The sequence below is a fragment of the Thamnophis sirtalis genome, unplaced genomic scaffold (genome assembly GCF_051295495.1).
Source record: "Thamnophis sirtalis isolate CommonGarterSnake01/CBP01778 unplaced genomic scaffold, rThaSir2_p1.2 scaffold_10, whole genome shotgun sequence".
NCBI lineage: Eukaryota > Metazoa > Chordata > Lepidosauria > Squamata > Natricidae > Thamnophis > Thamnophis sirtalis.
The window spans coordinates 70,916,020-70,943,967 of record NW_028261390.1 but is presented as its reverse complement, the minus strand read 5'-3'; the positions used below and the strand labels follow the sequence as shown (position 1 = coordinate 70,943,967).

At 47.8% G+C, this 27,948-nt stretch overlaps 2 protein-coding genes across 5 annotated transcripts in view; one reads left to right on the top strand and one right to left on the bottom strand.

Moving 5' to 3' along the window:
* PPP2R2C (protein phosphatase 2 regulatory subunit Bgamma) overlaps positions 1-17,994 on the top strand; it is a 28,491-nt gene extending 10,497 nt beyond the window's left edge. The window contains exons 2-10 of one of the 2 annotated variants that reach the window (XM_087724861.1): positions 209-303; positions 4,577-4,674; positions 8,136-8,301; positions 10,411-10,523; positions 11,140-11,317; positions 12,077-12,241; positions 14,488-14,657; positions 16,193-16,284; positions 17,621-17,994. In XM_087724861.1, coding sequence (XP_087580987.1) covers positions 237-303; positions 4,577-4,674; positions 8,136-8,301; positions 10,411-10,523; positions 11,140-11,317; positions 12,077-12,241; positions 14,488-14,657; positions 16,193-16,284; positions 17,621-17,912 — 1,341 coding nt within the window. In that variant the 5' untranslated portion in view covers positions 209-236 and the 3' untranslated portion in view covers positions 17,913-17,994. The remainder of the gene's footprint in view (positions 1-208; positions 304-4,576; positions 4,675-8,135; positions 8,302-10,410; positions 10,524-11,139; positions 11,318-12,076; positions 12,242-14,487; positions 14,658-16,192; positions 16,285-17,620) is intronic. The other variant, XM_087724860.1, reaches the window with a different exon arrangement.
* Positions 17,995-19,879: 1,885 nt separating this feature from the next.
* Positions 19,880-27,948, bottom strand: part of WFS1 (wolframin ER transmembrane glycoprotein) — a 60,095-nt gene continuing 52,026 nt past the window's right edge. For 2 of the 3 annotated variants that reach the window (XM_087724856.1, XM_087724855.1), the window contains exons 3-7: positions 26,853-26,997; positions 25,010-25,180; positions 23,755-23,838; positions 23,285-23,430; positions 19,880-22,670 (exon numbers count right to left, since the gene is read on the bottom strand). In XM_087724856.1, coding sequence (XP_087580982.1) covers positions 20,859-22,670; positions 23,285-23,430; positions 23,755-23,838; positions 25,010-25,180; positions 26,853-26,997 — 2,358 coding nt within the window. In that variant the 3' untranslated portion in view covers positions 19,880-20,858. Of the gene's footprint in view, positions 22,671-23,284; positions 23,431-23,754; positions 23,844-25,009; positions 25,181-26,852; positions 26,998-27,948 lie in introns of those variants that run through there. The other variant, XM_087724858.1, reaches the window with a different exon arrangement.

Genomic DNA, 27,948 nt, shown 5'->3' with positions numbered 1-27,948 from the left:
GTGACGCCGGGTACGCGCTTTCGTCGAGCACGCTTTTGTCTACCGCGGTTTTGACGGGTCACGCAATGTAGCTTTTCCTGTTCCTTTATACCAGAAAGGAGATTTGCTATTTCCTAGGTTGGAGGGGTGTCGCGCCATTTGATGTTCCTGGACCATGAACGGTCCTGATTTGGAGCCCTGGAAATTGAGGTCCTCTCTTTCTCCACAGGAGTGGCATAGCATGGACGGTGGCAGCCATGCAAGCTTCCTTCCACTGCCATGCCAATGAGTCTCCACCCCCTGCTGAAGAGGTCACTTCTGGAGGTGAGTGGGAAGGAGCCCAACCGCTGGGCGGAGGGGCCGCAGGGAAGACGATTAGGGGACTGGAGGCTAAAAAATATCAAGAACGGTTGCTGGAATTGGGTATTTCTGCTCTAACGAATTGAAGGACTGGGAGGGGTGTGTGTGACTTGATAGCATCTTCCCATATCTCAGGGGAAGAGGGAGTCAATCTATTCTCCAAAGCACCTGAGGGTAGAACAAGAAGCAATGGGTGGAAACTAATCAAGGAGAGAAGCAACTTAGAACTAAGGAGGAATTTGATACAATCGACCAGTGGATCAACTTGCCTCCAGAAGTTATGGGATAGAATCAAAACCACGTGGAGTGTTAATACCACTTTATAAGGCCTTGGTATGGCCACACTTGGAATATACTGCATCCAGTTTTGGTTGCCACGATGTAAAAATGATGTTGAGACTCTCGAAAGAGTGCAGAGAAGAGCAACAAAGAGGATTAGGGGACTGGAGGCTAAAACATATGAAGAACGGTTGCAGGAACTGGGTGTGTCTAGTTGAATGAAGAGAAGGACAAGGGGAGACATGATAGCAGTGTTCCGATATCTCAGGGGTTGCCACAAAGAAGAGGGAGTCAAGTTATACTCCAAGGCACCTGAGGGTAGAACAAGAAGCAATGGGTGGAAACTAATCAAGGAGAGAAGCAACTTAGAACTAAGGAGGAATTTCTTAACATTGAGAATAATTAATCACTAGAACAGCTTCCCTCCAGATGTTCTGGGTGCTCCATCTCTGGAGGTTTTTAAGGGAAAAAAATTAGACAACTGTTTGTCTGGAACGGGATAAGATTTTATCCCGTGGAGCAAAGGGTTGGACTAGAAGACCTCCCAGGTCCCTTCCGGCTCTGTGGTTCATATGCCACTTGAGGGTGATTTATAGACTCTGTGGCATTGCGAGTAGCCAGGAGGAGAGTTGCAGATTTCACAAGATGAGCCGAAGTCCAGTTGCCTCCTAAAAAAAACACCTTTGGGATACGCACGTCTGAATGGACAGAAGCCAGGGATGGTGGGATACTTTTATTACATGTGAATATAATACACTGAGGTGGCGCAGTGGTTAGGGTGCAGTACTGCAGGCCACTTCAGCTGACTGCTAGTTCTGCAGTTCGGCGGTTCAAATCTCACTGGCTCAAGGTTGACTCAGCCTTCCATCCTTCCGAGGTGGGTAAAATGAGGACCCGGATTGTTGTTGGGGGCGATATGCTGACTCTGTAAACCACTTAGAGAGGGCTGAAAGCCCTATGAAGCGGTATATAAGTCTAACTGCTATTGCTATTGCTATTACATGAATATACTTGCCGGAGTATATTTTTCGGAGTAAAAGATACTCCGAAGTATAAGATACACTTAGCTTTTAGGGAGGAAAACAAGAGGGGGAAAAAAATTTGCCTCTGCCTCTTCCTCCAGGCAATTTCCCTCCTTGCAGCAAACAGCAAACAGCCGCCATGCCTCGGAACCAGTTTCCCCGGTCGGCGAGGCATGGTTTTTTAATTTTATTTTTTTAATGTCTTGGGCATGCACAGACCTATGGGTCTGCTGCGCATGTGCGGCCGAGCGAACTGGTAGGAATGCGTGCAGCAACCCACCCCTTCTCCTCTGGAAGCCTTGTCCAGCAGGATACCACGTGGCCACCTGCCCACAATGGAGTAGGAGGCCGAGCCACACGCCATTGCCACGGCCACGAGGCAGTTGTTGGGCGCGCGGATGGCCTGGCCGTGGGGGCTGTGAGGGTAAGCCCTTGCAGGGCGCGGGGGGCAGTTTCAGCACCTCCTCTCGCCTTACCTCATGCCGGCGGCACCACGAGCAACTGGAGAGAAAGGGAGGGCGGGCAGCTGCACAGGGACTTAAGTAGGGCTTATTTTGAGGGTAGAGCTTATATTCAAGATCTCACAGGTTGGGCCTTCTCTGGGTGCTGTCGACCGGACAATGCCGGCTGGCGGCTCCCCGGGGGAGGGCCTTCTCTGTTGCTGCGCCGGCCCTGTGGAACGATCTACCCGTGGAGATCCGGACCCTTCCCACTCTCCCGGCCTTCCGTAAAGCCACCAAGACGTGGCTGTTCCGGCAGGCCTGGGGCTGTTGATCAATATCCAACCTCACTTAGACAGAATGGATGGTAATCAGGAGCCGAGGTGGCGCAGTGGTTAAATGCAGCACTGCAGGCTACTGCTAGATCAGCAGTTCAGCGGTTCAAATCTCACCGGCTCAGGGTTGACTCAGCCTTCCATCCTTCTGAGGTGGGTAAAATGAGGACCCAGATTGTTGGGGGCAATATGCTGACTCTCTGTAAACTGCTTAGAGAGGGCTGAAAGGCCTATGAAGCGGTATATAAGTCTACTGCTATAATTGTAATTTTAACAACTGTATTTTTACCTTTAATTTTTTTAATGCTTATCTTGTCTGTAAGCTCCCCCAGAGTCCCAAGGGAGTGGGCGGCATACAAATTTTATTAAATTGAAATTGAAATATTATGTGCCTATGTTTTTTAAAAAAAACTTGCTAGGGCTTATTTTCGAGATAAGCCTTATTTTAGGGGGGAAACGGGGGTATTTTCAAATCAAACTGGGGAAAAAAAAGCCAATTGATATAATCCAAATTCCTTATTGAGCACCCACTTTGGAGAAATCTCTTTAAAGTTTCCTAAAATCTGATTTTTTAATCGCAATTGGACCATATTTTCTATGGCGAACAGTGGGATTTTAATCTGATGGCTTTGGTCGCTGCGTTGACTTGTTTTCCTGCTTTAACAATGACTATGCTGCTTAAGCACAGGTAGTCCTCGACTTACGACAGCTTACTCAGTGACCGTTCAATGTTACGCCGGGACTAAAAACAAAAGGGAATTATGACGTAGGTTTTTCACACCTACGACCGTAGTGGCATTCCGGCGGTCATGTGATTTATATTCAGATGCTTGACAATTGTCTCACATTTATGACGGTTGCAGTGTCCCGGGGTCACGCGATCCCCTTTTGTGACCTTCTGACAAAGCAAAGTCAAGGGGGCAGCCCGATTCACTTAACGACCTTGTTACCAACTTAGCAACGCCAGTGATTCGCTTAACAATCGGGGCAAGAGTGGTTGTAAAATTCACTTAACTCGTGTCTCACATAAGAACAGAACTTTTGGGCTCCGTTGAGGCCAACGGCTGCCTGTATAGCTCTTTTTAATTTATTTTTTTATTGTTGAATTCATTGCAAGATTGTGAAATTTCTGCTGGAGAAAGCACGAGACTTCTCTACCCAAACATTCTGGGAAAAGGCGTATTCACAAGGGATGCGACCAGGGGTGAAATCCAGCAGGTTCTGATAGGTTCTGAAGAACCGGTAGCGGAAATTTTAAGTAGTTTGGAGAACGGGTAGTGGAAATTTTGAGTAGTTCGGAGAACGGGTAGTGGAATTTTTGAGTAGTTCGGAGAATGGGTAGTGGAAATTTTGAGTAGTTCGGAGAACGGGTAGTGGAAATTTTGAGTAGTTCGGAGAACCGATAGCGGAAATTTTGAGTGGTTCAGAGAACCAATAGTGGAAATTTTGAGTAGTTCAGAGAACCAATAGGAGAAATTTTGAGTAGTTCGGAGAACCGGTAGCGGAAATTTTGAGTAGTTCAGAGAACCGATAGCGGAAATTTTGAGTAGTTCAGAGAACCGATAGCGGAAATTTGAGTAGTTCGGAGAACTGATAGCGGAAATTTTGAGTAGTTCAGAGAACCGATAGCGGAAATTTTGAATAGTTCGGAGAACCGATAGCGGAAATGTTGAATAGTTCGGAGAACTGATAGCGGAAATTTTGAGTAATTCGGAGAACTGATAGCGGAAATTTTGAATAGTTCGGAGAACCGACAAATCCCACCTCTGGCTGGACCCAGAGTGGGGAGGGAATGGAGATTGTGCAGTATCCTTCACCTGCCACACCCACCAAGCCACACCCGCCAAGCCACACCCACCAAGCCACGCCCACCAAGCTACACCCACAGAACTGGTAGTAAAAAAATTTGAATTTCACCACTGGATGCAACCCTACATCGCTGTGTTGGGACAGAATTCTTGTGGTAGCCAAGCTACTCTCTGAACTGTCCCCCAAAAAGGTATTGGAGGTATCCAGGTGAGACATCTGGGGACTCCAACGTACCTTCAAGATAAGCTTCATCTGCTCCCAGTGGTGGGACGCAACTGTTCTTATCAAATGTGCAGAATATTTCCGATTGCATCAATGTAATTTGCTCTCGTTTTTCTTTTTTCCCTCGTAGCGGATATTATTTCAACTATTGAATTCAACCAGACGGGGGAATTATTAGCCACAGGGGACAAAGGTGGCCGAGTTGTTATATTCCAGAGGGAGCCCGAGGTATGTCTTTTCCCCCAACCTTTTAAACGTCTCCGGTTATTGTCAGAGAAACTCCGTTTCTTGAAGTGTTGGAACTACGAGTAGCTCTCCTTTCTGTGCCCAAATTCCAGGTACCCTAAATGCTTTAACGCCATTTAAACCCCCTGCTCAAGTCCTTCCAACTACCGGTTCGGTGAACCAGATGTAAAATTAGCCCAGTCCGAACCGGCTGAATCCGACCCCTAGTCCCAACTATCCATCAAAATATGTTCCCTGTCCTGTTTGCTGGCTGTGCGAAACCAGACAGTTGCAGAAGTACAAATGGACAGATTTTGCCACACACACCCCACCTTAAAACTCTATCGGCAAGTCCCTATATCCCTATGGAGACTGCAATTAGTCCAGAATGCAGCCGCGCGAGCGATACTGGGTGTGCCAAGGTACATCCATATCACGCCTATCCTCCGCGAGCTGCACTGGCTGCCCATTGGTCTCCGAGCATGATTCAAGGTGCTGGTTATCACCTTTAAAGCCCTACATGGCCTAGGACCTGGGTACCTACGGGACCGTCTTCTGCCACATACTTCCCTCAGACCAATAAGATCGCACAGGATGGGCCTTCTCCGGGTACCTTCAGCGGGACAATGCCGGCTGGCGACGCCTAGGAGTAGGGCCTTCTCTGTTGCCGCTCCGGCCCTATGGAATGAGCTGCCCCCGGAGATCCGGGCCCTCCCCACTCTCATGGCCTTTCGCAAAGCCATTAAAACCTGGCTTTTCCGGCAGGCTTGGGGCTGTTGACCCCTCGATGGAGGTCCAGCCCCGTCTGATTGGGTGTCCGTTGTGTTCCTTTTTAACTTTGTTGTGTCTCATTGTTTTCAATAATTCTTTTTAATTCTTTTTTTCATTTCTGTAAGCCGCCCGGAGTCCTCCGGGATTGGGCGGCATAGAAATTCAATAAATGAAATGAAATATCGACGGCCCGCTATGAGAATACATAAGGGGAATTCATTTCCGGAATCAAAACCTCCATGGCCAGCTGTCCTCGGGTGTGTTTATCAGCAGGACAACGGCGCTTTAGAGGAGAGGTAGAGGAAGGCGCAGGATGGGCTGGGGGGGGGCAGGGCCGCGTGGGAGAGTCCTGCAGGTGAGGTGAACTCGGTTTCTGTGCTCATGCCAACCGGAAGTTATGTGTTCGGCGGTGTAAAAGAGAGCCGAAAAGCTGCATTGCAGTGCTCAGTGTGCGTTCACCGGGGGAAACATTCACGCTAGCAAGGTATTCAATGCAAAGTCTCAGACGTGCGTGTCGGCTCGGACAATTCCTTCCACACAAAGTCATAAATAGTGATACCATCTGTCAGCCTCCACCTTCCCCCCCTCCCCATTCGCTGCCCCATTTCTCAGACGCGGCCTGAACAGATGAATATCTCCCCCTCCCCGCCTAATATTCTTCCTTGGCAGGCTGCCTCTCATCTCCCCCCCTCCCGCCCCCCCTCCAGAATGTATCATGTCTTCTATCATCACGGAAGCGAGACTTTTGTTTTTAATACACCTACGGACCTAGAAATATATGCATGGATTGCGTTAGAACAGTTACGCTGCCTAATTTGAGTGCATTTTAATTCCCCCTCCCCTGTGAGGAGGTTTCCTTTTCCCTAAGTCGCAATTCGCTGTTTTGGTATTCCTGATCCTGGTTGCGTATTTTTCCTTGCGTCCCTCACTTGAGCCGTTTGCTTCTGGATATTATCTAAATTCCGAAAGTATTTTTCTGGAAGCCGCTGCGCCGATAAACCAACCCTGGTGGGAAAGTCTGCTGCTCGGCCACACTTTCTAGGCACCTCACTTCTGCCAGAAGATGCAAGGGGAAGGAGTAAGGACCAACCCTAGCCGCCCGAGGTCCTCCGGGATTGGGCAGCCTATAAATAAAACTAAACTAAACTAAACCCTGAAAGTTGCCCTTGTGTTCGCAGACCGGCCCCAGAGGTGGGATTCAGGCGGTTCGGACCGGTTCAGGGGAATCGGATGCTAATTTTACATCTGGTTCGCCAAACCACTAGTTGCAAGGACTGGCTGGCCCCGCCCACCATGCCCCTCCCATTTTGGATGCCTGGTAAGTGCGGGGCCCACATCAGTGGTGGGATTCAGCCGGTTCGCACCTATTCGGGAGAACCGGTTGGTAACTTTCCAGGCAGTTCGGAGAACTGGTTGTTGGAAGAAATCTCCTTTTGGTTTTTTCCCCACTTTACAGGGCTAATCCTGTAAGGAAGGCAGGAAGGAAACATTCTGGTGTTGTTTCTAGCCTCATCTTTATTGCCCTGCTTACAGAAACTGTCTCTCCTGATTGTAAAATAAGTTCCACGTTTGATAATATTCTGTGTCTTCTTTCGGTTTGGTTTTCAATGCCACACTCTCCATTTCTGCACAGTCTAATAATATCGCCTTAATTATCTCTTCACCTTGCAGCGTTTCTTCATTTTTCCAATATTGTGCGAAGGTAATCCTCGCTGCTATTAAGGAAAGCAATACTAAATATGTACTTTTCTTATCCAATTTTTCTGACATCATCCCTAATAAAAACAGTTCAGGTTTAAAATCTACATCTTTTCTAGCCATCTGTGTATTTTTGCCCATTTTTATTCGCACAAGGCCACCACATATGATAGAACGTGCCCGTTTTTTTTATTATTACATTTCCAACATTTGCTAGGCACATTTTAACAGGTGGCCAAATGCCATCTAGAAAACATTTTATATACATTATCTTTATAAGATCTTTCATTTCATTTTCATTTCATTTTATTTGTCTTGTATGCCGCCCACTCCCGGAGGACTCCGGGCGGCTCACAATAGACAAGGGAAAGGGGGATAAATAGACAAAGACAACACTTTAAAAAAGACGCAACATTCACAATTTCCGTGGGGCTGGATATTTCACAAGCCCCCCGGCCTGCTGGAGCAGCCAGGACTTGGTGGCTTTGCGGAAGGCCGGGAGGGTAGTAAGGGTCCGGATCTCCACGGGGAGGTCATTCCAGAGGGCTGGAGCTGCAACAGAGAAGGCTCTCCCCCGGGGAGTCGCCAGCCAACATTGGCTGGCAGATGGGATCCGGAGGAGGCCTAGTCTGTGCGATCTTATCGGTCTGAGGGAGGTAATCGGCAGGAGGCGGTCTCTCAGGTACCCAGGTCCGATGCCATGTAGGGCTTTATAGGTAGCGACCAGCACCTTGAAGCGGATTCGGAGACCAATGGGTAGCCAGTGCAGCTCGCGGAGGATAGGTGTGACGTGGGTGTACCTGGGTGCACCCACAATCGCTCGCGCGGCTGCGTTCTGGACTAACTGAAGTCTTCGAACACTCTTTAAGGGCAGCCCCATGTAGAGCCTGAAATGCTGGTTCCTTCTTGGCCCGAAATGCTGGTTTCCTGTCTCTGCAGTCAGTCCGGCAGAAAGGCAGAGATATACCCTGATTGTCATATTTTCTTGTTTGCAGAGCAAAAGTGCGCCTTACTGCCAAGGCGAGTACAATGTTTACAGCACCTTCCAGAGCCATGAACCTGAATTTGATTATTTGAAGAGTTTGGAAATAGAGGAAAAGATAAACAAGATAAAATGGCTGCCGCAGCAGAACGCGGCCCATGCTCTTCTGTCAACAAACGGTAAAAAAAAATAACAACGTAGTTAACCTTGATCAGAGCCCGCCAGGTAGATTTCAGGTTTACGCCATCTTGAATTCCCCTGATCTTTGCTGACCCACACGACATGCCACATGGGGGAGAAAATCCTCCACAGGTGAGCTACAGGGATGCAACCCTCTGCCCCCCAAGCAGGATATAGCATCCAAGATGCCAAATCCTCAAATATTGTCCTTGCATTCTTGGTGAAGATTTTTCCCCGTTTCCATGACTTCAAGAGGTCATCTCTTTCACCCAAACTCCCAACACTTTCCCAAAAATATAAGAAGGAAACAGCTGTGGCTTCCTAAAGAGAAAGTTCTTGCATTATGTTTTCTGGGGTCAACTCAAAAGTGTGTTGTTGTTTTTTTCAAGAGGAAACTGGACTTACTTTCTTTGAAGAAGTTTCACTTCTCATCCAAGGAGCTTCTTCAGGATTTGTTCAGGAAGGATTTATAGTCCTTGCAGACAGCTGGTCATTCGCATCCTTTTTAGAGGGTCCTTGAGGCCACTTGGAGATTTATTTGTGTCTTCTTTAAAGACGTTTTACTTCTCATTCCAAGAAGCTTCTTCAGCTCTGGCTGGATGGTGGGGAATGGAAGGATTGATAATACTTGCAGGCAGCTGGTCATTTGCATCCTTTTTAGAGGGCCGTTGAGGCCACTTGGAGGTTTGTCTGTGTCCTCAGGGTTACCTGAGTAGTGCAAATGGGCGTGGGGCCTTCTTGGAGCTGCTGAAAGGACTTGTGTTGTGGACTCCACGCTCATTTGCACCGCTCAGGTGACCCTGAGGAGGCAGACAAACCTCCAAGTGGCCTGCAGGTGGACAATGAATGGCCCCTCCCAGAAGAAACAAAAGAGGAGCGAAAGGGGAGTGGAGTTTGCAGGAGACAATTAGTTTGCTTAATTGATTCATGACTCTCTGAGACTCCTTGCCAAGTTCTGCAGATCTCGGCCTGGCAGCTCTCCAAGCCAGATAAGGTCTGTGACCATAAATCCTCCCTTGAAAGACTTTGCTGGATGTGAGTGAGCAGAATTCACAGTCAATTAATAAAAAGGGGTGTTTTTTTTTGTCGGGACCAGGAGTTTGCTTCAGGCTCTCGAGAAGTCTAGGTCAGAAGAGCCCTCCTCCCTCCCCCTCCCTCCTTTTTGATTCTTCAAATGACCATTTGAGTTCTTGGAAAGTTGTCAAGGAGACAAAAGACTCCAAAAAGAAATTTTCCTTCGCCTCAACTTCATCCGGCTGTCATGTCCCTGCAGTGAAACCTCCCAATCAAAGGAATTTTTTTAGAAGATCTGTACAATGACTGTGACTTCCAAAATTCTTTTACATAGCAGGATAGACGTACTTGGGGATAAAAAAAAAAAAAAGAAGTGTTTTGAAAATGCAAAAAAAAAGAAAGAAAGAAAGAAAGAAAGAAAGAAAGAAAGAAAGAAAGAAAGAAAGAAAAACCCTCCAAAATCCACCAGGTATTCCCATGCATTTCCCACAGGTTTATTTCTAGTCAGGACTAATGAACATCTGTGCTAGAAACATCCTTCTAATGTTTCATTTAAAAAAAACAACCCTATTTAAAACAGGCAATAAATGAAAAAAAACCACACAAGACAGAAAATAAATTTCCTAAGTACAGCGAATCCTCGGCTTACAATTGAAATTGAGCCCAAAATTTCCACTGCTTAACTGAAACAGTTAACTGAGCTTTGCCCTGTTTTACGACCATTCTTGGCACTGACGTTAAGCGAATCGCTGCCACTGTTATGTAAGTAACCCAGTGGTTAAGTGAATCTGGCTTTAGCCTGTGCAAAAGGTGAGGATGTAACCCTGGGACGGGGCAATGGTCATAAATGTGAGTCAGTTGCCAAGCGTCCAAATTTTGACCGCGTGACCATGGGAAGGCTGCATCGGTCGGAGGTGTGAAACATGGTCATAAAATTGAGTTGGCATTTCAACTTTCTTCAGTGCCCTTGTAACTTCGGTCCATAAATGAATTTCTTGTAAGTCGAGAAATACCTGTATTGTGTTAAAAAAAACCCAAAGTTGTGACACTTTGTGCTTTTTCGTAACTACGATGGTTTTTTGGTTCGTTTGAAGATAAAACTATTAAATTGTGGAAGATCACCGAGCGAGATAAGAAACCCGAGGGATATAACTTAAAAGACGAGGAAGGAAAGCTGAAGGAATTATCCATGGTGACTTCACTACAGGTGGGTGCTTGGAATTTTTGGGGTTTTATTCCCCCTTGTTTAAATTGTAATTCTTTTATTTAAAACTGGCCGATAATCCAGCTTTGCCCGGGTATTTATTTACAGGGGGGAAATGTCTGGACAATCTGAGTTTTGTCCCGTTTTACGACTTTCCTTGCCAGGTCGCAAAAGGGGATCCCACCAGGGGTGAAATTCAGCAGGTTCTGACAGGTTGCGGAAAACCGGTAACGGAAATTTTGAGTAGTTCGGAGAACCGGCAAATACCACCTCTGGCTGGCCACGCCCCCATCTATTCTCTGCCTCTCAAGTCCCAGCTCCTCAGGAAGGAATGGGGATTTTGCAGTACTCGTCCTCCTCAACCACTTTTGTTGTTCGGGTTTTGCAACCTCTCGGAACTTACTTCGATTCCGCAGCGAAGGGCCAGGATGGAAACTGCCGTGCGGCAGTTGGAAACAGCTGCGTGACATTTTCTTGTCACGTGCTTGGCCGTGCAGCCGCGCAGCTTAGAGGGAACATTGCTCCCTAAGCGAACTGTTGTTAAGTTAAGGGCTACCTGTACGGTACGCTCCCTTCCAAAGCCCCTCGAAGACAAAACCTGTTGTGTTTCTTTCTACAGGTGCCTGTGCTGAAGCCCACGGACTTGATGGTTGAAGTCAGCCCCAGGAAAGTTTTCGCCAATGGCCACACCTACCACGTGAATTCCATTTCGGTCAACAGCGATTGTGAGACTTACATGTCTGCGGACGATCTCAGGATTAACCTTTGGCACTTAGCCATTACCGACCGGAGCTTCAGTATCCTTTGGCATCGTTCCCCTGATCCTGGGAGAGGTGGGGGTCGCCCGTAGATTTCGGACACCTCAGATGCAAACAAACACCGGGGTCCCGTACAAAGCACTCTCCATTTCTCTATTGTGCCCATAAACGCTAAGAGCCGTGGTGGCGCAGTGGTTAGGCTGCAGTCTACCTCTTGCTGGCTGCTGGCTGCCTGAAATTTGGCAGTTTGAATCTCACCAGGCTCAAAGGTGGACTCAGCCCTCCAGCCTTCCGAGGCGGGTAAAATGAGGACCCAGATTGTTGGGGAAAAGACGCTGACTCTGTAAACTGCTTACAGAGGGCTGTAAAGCACTGTGAAGCGGTATCTAAGTGCTACTGCTATTAACCTTCCCTCCATTCTTCCTTCCTTCCTTCCTTCCTTCCTTCCTTCCTTCCTTCCTTCCTTCCTTCCTTCCTTCCTCCTCCCTCCCTCCCTCCCTCCCTCCCACCCTGCCTACCTGCCTGCCTGTGGTTAAAATAAAGTATTGCAGGCTAACTCTGCCCACTGCCAGCAGTTCAATTCTGACTGGCTCAAGGTTGATTCAGCCTTCCATCCTTCTGAAGTCAGTCAAACAAGGACCCAGATTGTTGGGGTTGTCAAGACTCAGCCTTCCAGCCTGGCAAGATTCTTGTAATATAGGCACGTAGCAGCGAAGCGTCTGCTTGAGACTGTTCCCAAGAAATTCTTGGTTGCCGGAGCCTGGCGATGAGTTTCCTTAACCGGCCTTCCCAACGCAGACATTGTGGACATCAAACCCGACAACATGGAGGACTTGACTGAAGTCATCACAGCCTCGGAGTTCCATCCCCACCACTGCAACCTCTTCGTCTACAGCAGCAGCAAGGGTTCCCTCCGGCTGTGCGACATGAGGGCCTCGGCGCTCTGCGACAAGCATTTCAAGAGTAGGTTACGGACAGTGGTGGTATTCAGCCGGTTCGGACCAGTTCGGGCGAACCGGTAGTGCCCACCTGCCCCAGCGCTATTTCGTCCTATTTAGCCACGTTTTCTAAGCCGCGCGCGGACATGCACACACTCACAGTTTTGGTGTGCGGTGAACTGGTGGTGCAATTATGTGAACCCGCTTCCGGTTGCAGAGCTGCCTTCTTGAGCTTTCAGTGGGGCGGAAGAGCATGGCAGGACTTTTTGTTGGGAGGACATCCAAAGGGTTCTTGGGTTAACTTTTTCTTCCTGTGGCTCGACAAGGACGAGGGTAGCTGAGTCGTTCCCGTCTCAGCCGCAAGATGGGGGATGGCCAGATTTGCAATTATTACAAACGTCTCACCAGGTTGAGCTGTCTTTAAATGGAAAAGGAGGCTTGCAATGGTAGATATTGAGCAAAGATCCATGTTTACTTCCTCTCTTGTGGCCAAGAGAACAGGGGTATCAAACTCACGGCCCACAGGCCAGATGCTTCAGCGGTGAAATGCTACTGGTTCGGCCTGCTTCAGCCGAATCAGTAATAAAAAAAATGCTACCGGTTCAGGCAAACCAGTAGTCAGCTATGCAACAAATCAGCTGTGCCGCGTGATTTATATTCACTAGAAATTGTGTGGCACAGGTGATTGTTACACAGCTGATCGTTGGAACTTTAAAAAAACTTTTTAAAGCATTTTTTTTACTACAGGTTTGGGTGAACCGGTATTAAAAAAATGCTTTAAAAAGTTTTTTAAAAATTCAGATGATCATGCGACACAGCTGATTGTTGCACAGCTGATCGTTGGAACTTTTAAAAAACTTTTTAAAGCATTCTTTTTTCTACAGGTTTGGGCGAACCAGGATTTTAAAAATGCTTTAAAAAAGATTTTAAGAAATTCAGATGATCATATGGCACAGCTGATTGTTGCACAGCTGATCATCAGAACTAAAAGGTTCCGATGATCAGCTGTACAACAATCAGCTGTGCCGTGAAATTCCTAGCGAATATAAATTGCGCTACACAGCTGATTGTTGCACAGCTGACTAGCATTTCACCTGAACCGGTAGCATTTTTTACTACCGGTTTGGGCGAACTGGCCCAAACTGGTAACATTTCACTGCTAGATTCTAGCAAATCTAAATTGCGTGGCACAGCTGTCCCCCCTGCGCCCGCTCGCTGTTCGCTTACCTTTGCAGACTCAGAAAAGGCTTCTTAGCGCCTGCGAAGCGAACTGGTAGCAGACTTCAGAGCATTTCACCCCTTGGATGCATCACCTGCTGGCCACGCCCACCTCCGTTTTAGTGAAGGGGGAAAGTCACGATACGTCACGGGATGACAATGTGATGACATTAAGTTTGACCCCACCCCTGCTGTAGAATGATGGGAATGGTTAGTCCGGTTTGATCACGAGACCCGTTTTTGAGCGGAGGAACTTTTGACAAGAGACGGACTCCACACCACCAAGTGTGAATTGGAGGAGAGGCGTCCTTTTAATGTGCATTTCAAGTGGAAATATGTAAAATACTTTACAAAATGAGAAATGTTAAATGTTGTGGAAAAAGCAGCTGTGTAGAAATGTGACATACTTCCTTCCTCCCTCCCCTCCCTCTCTTTTTTCCTCCCTCCCTCTTTCTTTCCTTTCTTCCTCCCCTTTCGTCCTGCCTTCCTCCCTTTCTTTTTCCTCCTTTTCTTACTCCCTCTCTCTTTCCTTCTTTCCTTCCTCCACTTCCTCCCTCCCTCCCTTTCTTTTTCCTCCCTCCCTCCCTCTCCTTCCTTCTTTCCTTCTTTCCTCCCTCCCCTTCTGTCCTCCCTCCCTTTCTTTTTCCTCCCTTTCTTCCTCCCTCTTTTTCCTTGCTTCCTCCCTCCCCTTCCATCCTCCCTCCCTTTCTTTTTCCTACCTCCCTCTCCTTCTTTCCTTCCTTCCTCCCCTTCTGTCCTCCCTCCTTTTCTTTTTCCTTCCTTTCTTCCTCCCTCTCTTTCCTTCCTTCCTCCCCTTCCATCCTCCCTCTTTTTTCCTACCTCCCTCTCCTTCCTTCTTTCCTTCCTTCCTCCCCTTCTGTCCTCCCTCCCTTTCTTTTTCCTTCCTTTCTTCCTCCCTCTCTTTCCTTCCTTCCCCCCTCCCCTTCCATCCTCCCTCCCTTTCTTTTTCCTCCCTTCCTCCCACGCACCCTCCCTTTCTCTTCTCTTCTCCCTCCCTCACTCCTCCCTCCCTCCCTCTCATTCCTTCCCCAGTTTTTGAAGAACCAGAAGATCCCAGCAGCCGCTCCTTTTTCTCGGAAATCATTTCTTCGGTGTCAGATGTGAAATTCAGCCACAGCGGGCGCTACCTGCTAGCGAGGGATTACCTCACTGTCAAAGTTTGGGATCTGAATATGGAAACAAAGCCTATAGAAATATATCAGGTATTCTCCCCCCGTGTCTTTTTACGCGCCATGCCATGAGAGTGATGGGAGTGGCTATGGGTTACTGTGTCGTTGGGCCAAAGAGATCTGGCGACATAAGAATTGTTGTGTCCCAGAGGGGTTGGGATGGGGGCTGCTTTCCCCCCCCCCCCGCTGAAGCCCACCTACTCCATTGTTGACAATGAACCTTTGACTGGACTGAAGCAAGAGAAGACCAATAGTTCCCCCTCCCTCTTTCTCTCCCTCTCTCCTCTCTCCCTTTCCCTCTCTCTCCCTCTCCTCTTTCCCTCTCTCCGTTTTCCTTCCTCTCTCTTCTCTCCCTTTCCCTCTCCCCCTCCCTCTTTCCCTCTCCCTTCCTTTCTTGCCCTCCCTCCCTCCTTCCTCTCTTCTCTTTCCCTCTCTCCCTTTTCCTTCATCTCCCGCTCTCTTCTCTCTTTCCCTCTCCATTTCCCTCCCCTCTTTCCCTCTCTCCTTCCCTCTCCCTTTCCCTCTCCCTCTCCTCTTTCCTCTCTCCCTTTTCCTTCCTTTCTCTCCCTCTCTCCTCTCCCTTTCCCCCTCCCTTTCCCTCCCCTCCCTCTTTCCCTCCCTCTCTCCCTCTCTCCTCTTTCTCTCTCCCTTTTCCTTCCTCTCTCCCTCTCTCTTCTCTCCCTTTCCCTCTCCCTTTCCCTCCCCTCCCTCCCTCTTTCTTTATCTATCTATCTATCTATCTATCTATCTATCTATCTCTCTCTCTATATATATCTATCTATCTATCTATCTATCTATCTATCTATCTATCTATCTATCTATCTATCTATCTATCTATCTATCTATCTATCTATCTCTCGCTATATATATATATCTATCATCTATCTCCTATCATCTATCTATCTATCTATCTATCTATCTATCTATCTATCTATCTATCTATCTATCTATCATCGTCTGTCTGTCTGTATCTGTCTCTGTCTGTCTATCTATGTATCTATGTATCTATGTATCTATGTATCTATGTATCTATGTATCTATCTATCTATCTATCTATCTATCTATCTATCTATCTATATCTCTGTATCTATCTGTATCTATCTATCTATCTATCTATCTATCTATCTATCTATCTATCTATCTATCTATCTATCTATCTCTCTCTCTATATATATATCTATCATCTATCTCCTATCATCCATCTATCTATCTATCTATCTATCTATCTATCTATCTATCTATCTATCTATCTATCTATCTATCTATCTATCTATCTATCTCTATATATCAATGAACACAGATTTAGGGATCAAATGAAGATTTATCCTTAGAACAGAAACTTCTTCTCTTCGGGAGTTAGGCAACCAATCGATTTAAATAAAGAATGATACTAATTTCTTTTTTAGAAAAACCACACCGTCTGAAATAGAATTGCATCTAAACATTTGCCCCCCTGTCCATAGGGAAGATATCGCAATGGGATTTGGACGGGGATGTTAAGGCTGCAGGGACTACGGATAAATAGTCTGACTTTCCATAATGACCCTCTTCTTTTCTCCACCAAACAGGTTCATGACTACCTTAGAAGCAAGTTGTGTTCGCTCTACGAAAACGACTGCATTTTTGACAAATTTGAATGTGCATGGAATGGGTCTGACAGGTAAGATATCGGCAGCACCTGTCTAAGCAGTTGACGGGCTCAGCCTCTTGCCCCCAACCATCTGGGAGCCTTGTTTTACAACCTGGAGCCTGTCAGGATTGAACTGCTGGTACTCGGCAGAATTAGCCTGCAATACTGCAATCAAACCACTGGGAGGGAGGGAGGGGGGAAAGAAGGAAGGAAGGAAATGAAAAGGAAGGAAGGAAATGAAAAGGAAGGGAGGAAGGAAGGAAGGAAGGAAGGAAAATTGCAAGAGCAAATTTATATACCGCTTCACAGTGCTTTAAGAGTTTTACAGAGTCAGCACCCTGCCCCCAACAATCTGGGTCCTTGTTTTACAACCTTGAGCCTGTCAGGATTGAACTGCTGGTACTCGGCAGAATTAGTTTGAGTTTGATTTTATTTATATGCCGCCCTATTCCCTGCGGGACTCAGGGCAGCGCACAAACCCAAGGTGGGGAAAGGGAAAAACACAAAAACTACAAAAATACAGGGCATTTAAAAACAACCAACAGCCACACGATTTGAGAGGGGAAGGGAACTCATCGACCCCAGGCCTGCCGACACAGCCAGGTTTTAACGGCTTTTCGGAAGGCCTGGAGAGAGGTGAGGGTCCGAATCTCTGCGGGGAGCTCGTTCCAATTAGCCTGCAATACTGCAATCAAACCACTGGGAGGGAGGGAGGGGGGAAAGAAGGAAGGAAGGGAATGAAAAGGAAGGAAGGAAAATTGCAAGAGCAGATTTATATACCTCTTCACAGTGCTTTAAGAGTTTTACAGAGTCAGCACATTGCCCCCAACAATCTGGGTCCTTGTTTTACAACCTGGAGCCTGTCAGGATTGAACTTATGGTAGTTGGCAGAATTAGCCTACAATACTGCAATCAAACCACTTGGAGGGAGGGAGGGGAAAAGAAGGAAGAAAGGAAATGAAAAGGAAGGAAGAAGGAAGGAAGGAAGGAAGGAAGGAAGGAAGAAAGAAAGAAAAATTGCAATAGCAGATTTATATGCTGCTTCACAGTGCTTTACAGCCCCCTTTAAGAGGTTTACAGAGTCAGCCTCTGGCCCCCAACAACCTGGGTCCTCATTTTACCGACCTGGGAAGGCCGAGTCAACCTTGAGCCCCTCAGGATCGAACGGCTGGCAGTCAGCAGTCAGCCTGCAATTCCGCATTGAATTTGACAGTCCTGCCTTACATTTTCTCCCTGCAGACGTCACCCATTGAAGTGTTATGCACAAGCCACGCTAGCATGGGGCGAGGGTTGCAGCACAGGGAACCTCCCCTCCTTCCTGGCCAGCGAACTAATCTCCCTGCTCTCTTCTTCCTCTACTCTACAGCGTCATCATGACCGGGGCCTACAACAATTTTTTCCGAATGTTCGACCGAAACACGAAGCGCGACGTGACGTTGGAGGCCTCCCGCGAGAACAGCAAGCCTCGGGCGATCCTGAAACCTCGCCGTGTTTGTGCCGGGGGCAAGCGGCGGAAAGACGATATCAGCGCCGACAGCCTGGACTTCACCCAAAAAATTTTGCACACCGCCTGGCACCCCACGGAGAACATCATTGCTATTGCGGCCACAAACAATCTGTATATCTTTCAAGACAAAATGAACATGGAAGTGCATTAGGTCCCACTGGAGAGAGAGAGAGAGAAAGAGAGAGAGAGAGAGAGAGAGAGACGTGTTTGGACGCTTACCGCTATTTGCTTGATGGGAGAAAGGCCTTTATTGGGAAGTAAACACTCTGCAAATCGACAGTGCTTACTTCCCAATAAATGTCTGTAGCAATAAGATGTAAGTGGATTAATTATTCCATGGCCCACCACCCAGTCTTTTGGCGACCACTCTATATTTTAATTCATTGCAACCGCCATCTCAAAAATAAATTCTCCATATGACCAGGTGGCTGGCGTCTGTTTCATTACTCGTCATTTTATTGTGGTTACTGAAAGACTCTTGGGCAGGGGTGTTTTAAACTCAAGGCCCAGGGGTTGGATCCGGACCGCGGGGTGCTTAGATCTGGCCCACGGGACGGCCCTGGAAACCGCGAAGGAGCGGCCTGCGGTGCATCCGAAAATGGAGATTGGGTGGGTTGCAGGAGGCTGTCGCAGCCAAAAACGGAGCTCGCGAGGGTTATGGAGGGCCCTCCCGAGCTCCGCTTTCACTGGCAGAGGATTGCAGGAGACGGTCCAAGCTGAAAACGGAGCTCGGGAGCCTGTTTTTTCTGGCAGAGCGCTCGGGCCATCACTGGCACGCCCAACACGTGACGTCGAGCTGGTCACACCCACCCTGCCATGCCCACTCTGGCCCTCCCAAGGTGAAACACAACCCTGGTGCGGCCCTCGATGAAATCGAGTTTGACACCCCTGCTCTTGGGTATTCACAAGGTGGCTGGAAAGCCATTCAGTCCAGAAGAAGGTTGTTCGACACCGTCCTTGTGATCGGAGGTCATAACCCCAACGTGATGCTGGGGTAAATATACGGCACCCAGCTTCATCCTGCTACGCCAGCACGGCCTTGAGAACCATCTTAAAACAGGGAAACTATACTCTTAAAATATAATTGGTATTTAGGCTGTCGGTTTGAGCTCCGAGCTGGACGGTTTGGCTGCAAAGGTTTTGAATTCACGGACGACGTCTCCTCGAATGGCGACGAAATGTTTGCAGCCAAATTGGCAGCTTGGGGCTCAAACGGACAGCCTAAATACCAACCCAAGCTGCTAATATTCATATGCATGTCAGAATTGGTATCCTCAATTCAAAGAGCGGAGAGGTGGCTTGGGATGTTGGTGGGCTTTTGCAAATTTCTTGGATTTGCTGTCTCCCCCCCCCCCCCCAATTTTTCTCAGAGAAACCCTAATGATTAGGAAAGATTAGGAATAATGATGAATTGGCTCTTTCTTTATTTAAACCAGGCTGATAGGAGACTCAGAAGAACCCCAAAGAAAGGGGAGACATGCTACAAAATCTCCAGTGGCTGTGGCATGCACGATGTGTGGAATCTGGTACATTAATGTACTATATGCATATAAAGCAGTGGTGGGTTAGCAATAGTAGTTAGACTTATATACCGCTTCATAGGGCTTTCAGCCCTCTCTAAGCGGTTTACAGAGTCAGCATATTGCCCCCAACAACAATCCGGGTCCTCATTTCACCCACCTCGGAAGGATGGAAGGCTGAGTCAACCCTGAGCCGGTGAGATTTGAACTGCCGAACTGCAGATTAGCAGTCAGATGAAGTAGCCTGCAGTACTGCACTCTAACCACTGTGCCATCTCGGGTTCCGGATCCTGTCGCAACCGGTACGCTGCGACGACACCAGGCGTCCACACGGGCACGGGCACTGTGCACACATGCGCACCCACTGCCCTGCGATGCTCCAGCTGTTCGGTGGAGCGTCGTGCAGGTGCTGTACACTGCGCATGGATGTGCAAATGCAGGTAAGGAATGAGGGCGGGCGGGCGGGCCCTCCAAAGCACTGTTGCGGTACCATGGCTGCTGCTCCCAGCAGCCACCGGTACGCCTGTACTGGGACGTACCGGCCGGAACCCACCACTGATATGAAGGGACCGAAAAAAAGACAGTGAAGAATGTGCCATATTTTTAAATCATTATTTTATGCTTGTGATCCGAAGGACAGATTCAAATCCGGATGTTCATCATCATTTCCAGAGTTAAGCAATCGCGCTCATCGCCTTAAACCATTTCTTTGTGGAGGGGGGAAAAAAAAGGTGAGGGGAACAGAACAAAGGCCCCTTTCCTCAGGAAAAAAAAAGTATCACCCCATCGTACCATTGAATTACTTCAATTCTCTTCGCGGGATTTAATGATTGGCAGAGAATTTAGGACCAAAGGAGTTAGGACCAAAGGGAGAACGGAAGGTCACGCCCACACCTAAGCCTGGTCTCGTGGCGCCTGGCACAAGTCGTAAATGGGAGCATTTGTGCCGAGGATTCATCACGTACCCTCGTTTTGACATCATTGTCAGTATTACAGCTGAGTCCTTCACCTGCGGAATACAGTCGATTATTGAGAATAAATAGAAGGCAAACTTGTGTTTTTAGCATCTTTGGTTAGCTAAGTTAGTTCTTTAGAAAATCCTGCTTATTATGCTTTCAATCAATACGCCGCTCGGCGTCCTTCTAGATGTAGAGATCATTGAGCAAGGCAGAGATATTATTAGGCTGCATGACGTACCGCACTAAATGCCATTAAATCTAGCGGTGTAATCCTCCAAAGTCTGCTATTGGTTCGGTGAGTCTGCTGCTTTAGGTGCGCTCGCGCAGCACTAAAAAAGGAATATTTTGAAGCCATTCTGAGTCTGCAAAGGTAAGTAGAACAGCTGAGGAGGGGGGGAATCCACTGCGCCACCCGATTTAGATTAGCTAGAAAGCAGGAAATCCGACGATTCTAGCTAAGATAAATCGCGCATCACAGCTGATCGTCGTCCAGCTGATTGTTGTAAATACTGGTTCGGGCGAACCTACCGATTCAGGCGAACCGGTCTGAACCAGTAGCATTTCGCCCCTGATTAAATCCGATTGCGACAACCAAGAGCTGGTGTTAACAACCAGAGCTCAATAGGCAACGGACAGGAAAGGGGAGAACAAAAAATTGAAGGCAAATCTGAACGCTTTCTGAACGGTATTCCGCCAGTCGTGTTCCACTTTCACATGCCGGCCCGCCGGGGAGAGCTTCGACAGGCAGTTCAAGCAGGAGAGGGCCTTCAGCTCAAAGACCGGCCACTTGCTCCCCAGGCGGCCTTCCAGGATGGTGCTGAACTCGACCACGCTGCCTTGTCTCAGGTTCAGCAGCACCTGCTTGAACTCGTTGCTGGCCTTCAACACGATGTCCTTAGTTACATCGTCCTCCTCGGGGGCCCGGTTGCCATTCCCGCCACCGAGGGGCATGCCCACGGTTATTTCGAATTTATACCGGTCGAACCTCTTGATGTGACACTGGTGCTTGGTCAAGTACTTCAAGCGGCAGAGTTCCTCCACTTCCAGGGTGGCGTTTCTGGGATCGCACGCAGGGTACGTTTCTCCGTACAAACACCTCAGCCAATCCCCAAGGAAATAGGGAAGCATATTTATGGTGGACTCGGCGCTGTTCTCAATGCTGGTGACTCGGACGTACTTGAACCGCCCTGTCCAGGTGACCCGATGGCCTTCCAGGTGGCTGCATATAATTTGAGTCCGCGCCATGTTAGTTTCTTTCCAAGCCCGGGGCCCGCAGAGAAACCCGTACTGATTCCACGTCAACGTCGAATTGTACACTTTCATCCCTTCCGAGCGATAGACGTAAAACCAGCAGAAGAGGACGATGGCTGAAAGCCAAACCAGGATAAGCTTCACGATTGAACTCTTGGTCAGGGACGTCACCATTTCGACTGCAGAGACTCTGGCCCGCGTGCACAAGTGGAAGAACAGAGGAACTGCACAGAGGGTGAGCGTGACCACGATCTTGGTCAGTTCCAACGTTATTAGCCACCTTAAGAATTGGAAAAGACCCATCAGGGCGATGCCCAACATTAAGACGGGAAGGGCGAAGAGGAATAAGAAGTAGCCCACGGAAGCCCGAAGGAGACCAAGGCTGGTCGATTCCTGCAGAATCACGACGGAGAGCTCACACCACATGAAGCAGACCAAGTAAGGAATCAAGTAGCAATAGATGCCCTTGAATTTCTTCAGTCGTGCCATGCGATAGAAGAGGTAAAACAAGTACAGGAACAAGAAGCAGGGGAGGCTGAGGTTCAGTACCAGGACGCTGCCAAGAGGGAGGGTGTAAAATGTTTTACCCAGGAGCTTCACGTAACCCCAGTGGTCGGGGGCCCCTTGCAGCAGGCAGAGGGCCCCCGCAGTCACCTCGGTCAGCAGGGCCCTTCGCGTGTAGGGTTCGGCGCTGGTGCACAAACTCATGTAACTCGTCACCATGAAGAAAACGGAAACGGTGGCCAGCTCGGAGCAAGGCATCCATTCCTTGCTGGCTATCGGGAAGGAGAAGAGGACGAAGAGGACCGAGAGCAGGAAGTGGAAATAGGGCTCCAGGTGATTCCAGCCAAAGTTCCCCTCCGCCTCGTCGACATCCAGATCGGGCTCGAAACGAAGCAGGAGGTCCGTGAGGGTTCGGAAGTTCTCCCACGCTTTGCTGTCCTGGAAGACTTTCAGGGTGCAAATCACCATGGAAACGAAGGAGAGGTAGAAAATCACCAGGGGGATGAAGAAGGCGAAGAAGTCGATGGTCAGGTTGCTGAGGACGAAGAAGAAGACCAGGGCGTTGATCTGGTGGGTCGGGACGATGGTGGACAACCAGTGCATGCCAGCTTTGGAGGCCGCCTCGATCAGGTGCTCCTTGATTTCCATGATGGCATGGAGGGGATACTTGATGATCTAGAAAGAGAAGATAATACACAGGTCATCCCAAACAGCAGAGAGGAGCAAACGGACCCCGAAAGGCCCTTTTGGACGAGACTGGTGGGCTGGCTAAGCTGGGAAACAAGTTCTGAAACAACACCTGTCAAGGCCCTGTTTTGTCTCTTCAGACAAATTAACGTGTTGGGAGTGACTGCAAAGATATCTTCCAAGGGGACAGAGAGGCCCAAATGCACCTCTTTACGCCACTGCAGGGGTCTCCAACCTTGGGAACTTTAAGACTTGTGGACTTCAACTCCCAGAATTCCTCAGCCAGCTGAGTGGGATGCAATCGGTTAAACAACCGGGTCGGTGATCGCGCGCAGCGTTCAAAACGGGGTCTCAATAAGACCCACCTTTGGCTCTGCACCTGAGGCTGGGTGGTCCCAGTGCCCCCACCGCCTAGGACCTGAAACGGGTCCTTCGGGAGACTCCCCAATGAAGGAGTCCCGGCCCATGCTTGACATGCTCTCCCTCCTTTGTGGGCTGCTCCCTGGAAACCCTTTCGGGGGTCCTCTGTGTGCCCTCCACCTGCGCTGAGCAAAAGGGCAGAGGGGGGACACCTTTGGCATCGGAGCCCTCCAGCCGTTCACCTTTTGTTGGAAGGGGAGCTCCTCGGGGCTCTTTCCTGTCAGCTCGTCGTCGTCATCATCCTGAGGGATCATACTTGACGGGATGATACCCTTGGCGTACTTCTTGGTTATTTCAACGAAGTCATCCAAGGCCATATAGTTCTTAGCTGAAAAGCATTCGAGAGAAAAATATCTATATGGCTCCTCCTGAGTGTAAGGCAGAAAACGAGAGGGTCCAAACCTACCGGTGGTGCTTTTCACATTTTGTTACCACCGGTTCACCGCGTGCACCCTTTCCACGCATGCGCCCGGCCTTCCGTGCATGTGCTTTGCTCACGTGTGTGCTTTCTGCACACGTTCCCGGCCTCAAAAGTGTGCCGAAATAGGACGGCACAGAGTCCGGGGCAGGTGTGTGGCCCACCCACCCGGGATTTTTGCTATTGGTTCAGGCAAACCAGTCCGAACCGGCTGAATACACCTCTGCTCCCTACCTTCGCTGCTGACCAATCTCTCAAGCATCCTTCGCTGCTTCTGGACGGGCTTTGGAAGTGGTCCCGGGGGCTGATCTCCCTGGCCTGTTCTTGGAAACACAGGTAGGTGTGAGCGTTATAACAGGAAGCCGGACACGAAAGAGTTAAAACAAACGAACAGCACTCCTGGAAAGCCACACACACACACACATAGAAAGTCTCCTGTGCCTTTCCCCATGACCAGGAACCCCACTCATTTGCAGGCCCAATTGATACAATTATAACCTGGACATACCGCATTTTTCGGAGTATAAGATGCACCAAGGTTTTGAAGAGGCAAATTTAAAAAAAAAAGTTTTTGCACTCTGCAAACCTCCCCAAAACGACCCGCTTTTCATGATAACGGGCCTGGGTTTTATTTATTTATTTTTTTCAAAAAAAGGGCACGAATAGCCTTTAGGAGGCTTATAGGGTGCTCCTGGGGGTGGGGGTGAGGAAAAAAATCCAATTTTTTGCTCATTTCTGCCCTCCCCAGCCCCCAGGAGCTCTCTGAAAGCCTCCTACAGGCTCTGCACGGCCATTTTGATGAAGGGGGCAGGGCTTCGGGAGGCAAAAAAAATGTACTGTATTCAGTATATAAGACGCACCCAGATTTTCAGCCTCTTTTTTAAGGGAAAAAGGTGCGTCTTATACTCCGAAAAATGCAGTAGGTGGGTTCCTACAGGTTCGAACCAGTTCGGCGAAATAGGTAGCAACTCGGACGGACACGTTCTATCCTGGGTGTCGTCATCTTTATTTTCTGTTCTGCACATGCTCAGAACAATCTTCATTGAAAGATGCAGGATCCCACCCCTGGACCTGGAGGACTGACATTCCATGTCTGCCATTTTTCAGATGGACCCCAGAATTCGTCAGCCAGAGGGAGAAACTTCCCTCACAGGGCCTCTCTTATATAGACAGCCTCTTAAAGTGGCAGTAACCCTGCTGACTCATTCTCATTGCATCATCTCAGTTGACAGCCTTACAGCAGCTGGCCAGCTATTAAAACATCATTACCTTTAACAAGGATACGATACAATTACTTCGTGATCGTGAAAAAATGGCCCTTAGGTCACTTGTTTCAGCCCCGTTGCAACTTTGAAGGGTCCCTAAAAACTATTGTTAAGCCGAGGAATAGTTATAAGTCATTTATTAAATTTATGAACCACCCGTCTCGCCATCCCAAGCCACTCTGGTTCAGCCACACAACTTTAACGTGCAAATATATGATACAGACCCTCACTGTCCACTTCTCCAACATTTTCTAATAGTTCTGAAACAGCCAATTCCTTTTTCTTCTTCGGGTTTAATTTCCAGTAGATGACCAAAGCTGCTTTTCTCACCGCTCTTTCCAAATTCGTCTCGGATAACAATTGCTTCACCTCCTGCACGTTTTCTGAAGTGATGCCTCAAGAAGAAGGGGTAGGGGGAAATTGCAAAGGTTATGTTCTGATCTAGGCTTCCCCAGCAGCACGAAGCCGAGTCCTCATCCCAATAAACCCCTTTTACGAGCGATTGTGGGTGCACCTCGGTACACCCACGTTACACCTATCCTCCGCCAGCTCCACTGGTTACCGATTGGTCTCCGGATACGCTTCAAGGTGCTAGTCGTCACTTATAAAGCCCTTCATGGTATTGGACCTGGGTACTTGAGAGACCGCCTGCTGCCAATTACCTCCCACAGACCCATTAGATCACACAGAGCAGGCCTCCTCCGGGTTCTGTCTACCAGCCAATGCCATCTGGCTACTACCCGGGGGAGGGCCTTCTCTGTGGCGGCTCCGGCCCTTTGGAACGAGCTCCCCGCAGAGATTCGGACCCTCACCTCTCTCTCCAGGCCTTCCGAAAAGCCGTCAAAACCTGGCTGTGCCGGCAGGCCTGGGGATGATGAGTTCCCTTCCCCCCTCGACTTGTGTGGCTGTGTGATTCTTGGTTGTTTTAATTACTTGTATTGTACTTTGTGTCCCCTTTCCCCCTCTGAGTTGTTCGCCGCCCTGAGTCCCTCCCGGAATAGGGCGGCATATAAATAAAACAAACTTCAACTTCAACTTAATTGACAGTGAATTCCTCTCCAGCAAAATCCCGGCCCACAGTGTTTCAAGAGAGTTCACAATTACCGACCTTTATCGGGCTTGGAGAGTAGCCAGGCCGGTATCTTTCAGACGCCGCAATACTTGGCAAGAATGCAGGAATGAAGTAATGGTCTCCTGCAAACTCCACTCCCCTTTCGCTCCTCTTTTATTTCCTCTGGGAGGGGCCATTCACCGTCCACCTGTGGCCTTACTCCCAAGTCGACCCTTGTTCCTTAGCTGTTCCCTTCGTCTGGCAATTCTGTGTATGCGCACACTGGGAAACAGGCTCCACCTGTTCTTCTGCCTCACTGATGTCTGACTCTGAAGGCAGCTGATAACTGCCGGACTCCAGGACTGGCCCATGTTCCTCCCCAACCTCCTCACTGTCCAAATCTACTGCAAGCTCCACTGGTCATTGGTGGGCCACAACAGGTTAGATTTGACTCCCCCAGTTGCAAGACCCACGTTACAGAGGTTTCTATCCTGCTTTACGGAGTGGAGAGTTGGTCTCTGACGGAAATAGCATCCAAAAGTCAATCAGAGTCTGAGGCAAACTATTGCTCAAAGTTCCAATTTATGAAGAGAGCCATGTTGGCACATCTGGGGAAACCCGAATCTGAAAGCTTCCCAGTTTCCCCCCACCCAGTTGAAAGTTCAAGATCTTTCCTCCACACCCACAAGTCCATCCCGTGATCCAATCTCCCACTGCCACGCTGGCAGCTTCCACCCATCCAGATCCGGTCAGGTGCAGAGGTGCAGAGACAAAGGATGACCTTGGCTTTCTAGAAAGGAATTTTGTTTTGGCTACATCGCATCTAGCTCCGTACAATTCCCCCCTCCCATTTTCCCACAATAGAAAATAATAGAATTATTTTCTATTGTGGGAAACCGTATAATAATAATAGAAACCGTAGTAAGCTAAAGATCCGAAAGAAAAGAGGGCTGCAGGCCTAACAGCTAACTGTTGTAAGTCGGGGGCCTCCCATGTGCGTTAAAGCGGGGTCCTACCTTTTCCTTCCGCCAAGCAGGTTCGCAGGATCTGGAGGGCTTCCTTCTGCCCCTGTTTGGCCGCTGGGATCAACCACTCCACTGCGCTGCAGCTGTTCAGCTCCTCATCCTGCTCTTCGGCCAGCTTCAGGTAGTGCTTCCCCACCTGTGAAACACCGAAGGTTTCACCCTCGTTTTGATCGGGGAAATGTGTCCCACGCTTAACAACTGCAGGGATTCACTTAACAACCGGGGCAAGAAAGGTCGTAAAACGGAGCTAAGCTCACTCAACAAATGTCTCGCTTAGTGACAGACATTTTGGGCTCAGTTGTGGCCGTAAACCGAGGGCTGCCTGTAATATCTAGGAAGACTGTCATCTCCATCGCCTTCTAGAGCCCTTGTTATACTAATATTATATAATAAATATAAACAATAAATATAAATAATATAATATAAATAATATATATAATATAATATAATGTAATAATATATTATAATGTAATGTAATGTAATATAATGTAATATATATTTAATATAATATATATATTAATATAATATAATATAATATAATGTAATGTAATGTAATGTAATATAATGATATAATGATATTATATTATGATATTATGATAATATGATTGATAATATGATAATATGATAATATGATAATATGATAATATGATAATATGATAATATGATAATATGATAATATGATAATATGATAATATGATAATATGATAATATGATAATATGATAATATGATAATATGATAATATGATAATATGATAATATGATAATATGATAATATGATAATATGATAATATGATAATATGATAATATGATAATATGATAATATGATAATATGATAATATGATAATATGATAATATGATATGATAATATGATAATATGATAATATGATAATATGATAATATGATAATATGATAATATGATAATATGATAATATGATAATATGATAATAATATAATAATATAATAATATAATAATATAATAATATAATAATATAATAATATAATAATACAATACAAAACGTAATGTAACATATATCATCATCTTTTAATGACCCCATAATCCCTTGTGGGGGTGGAGTCTGGGCAACTG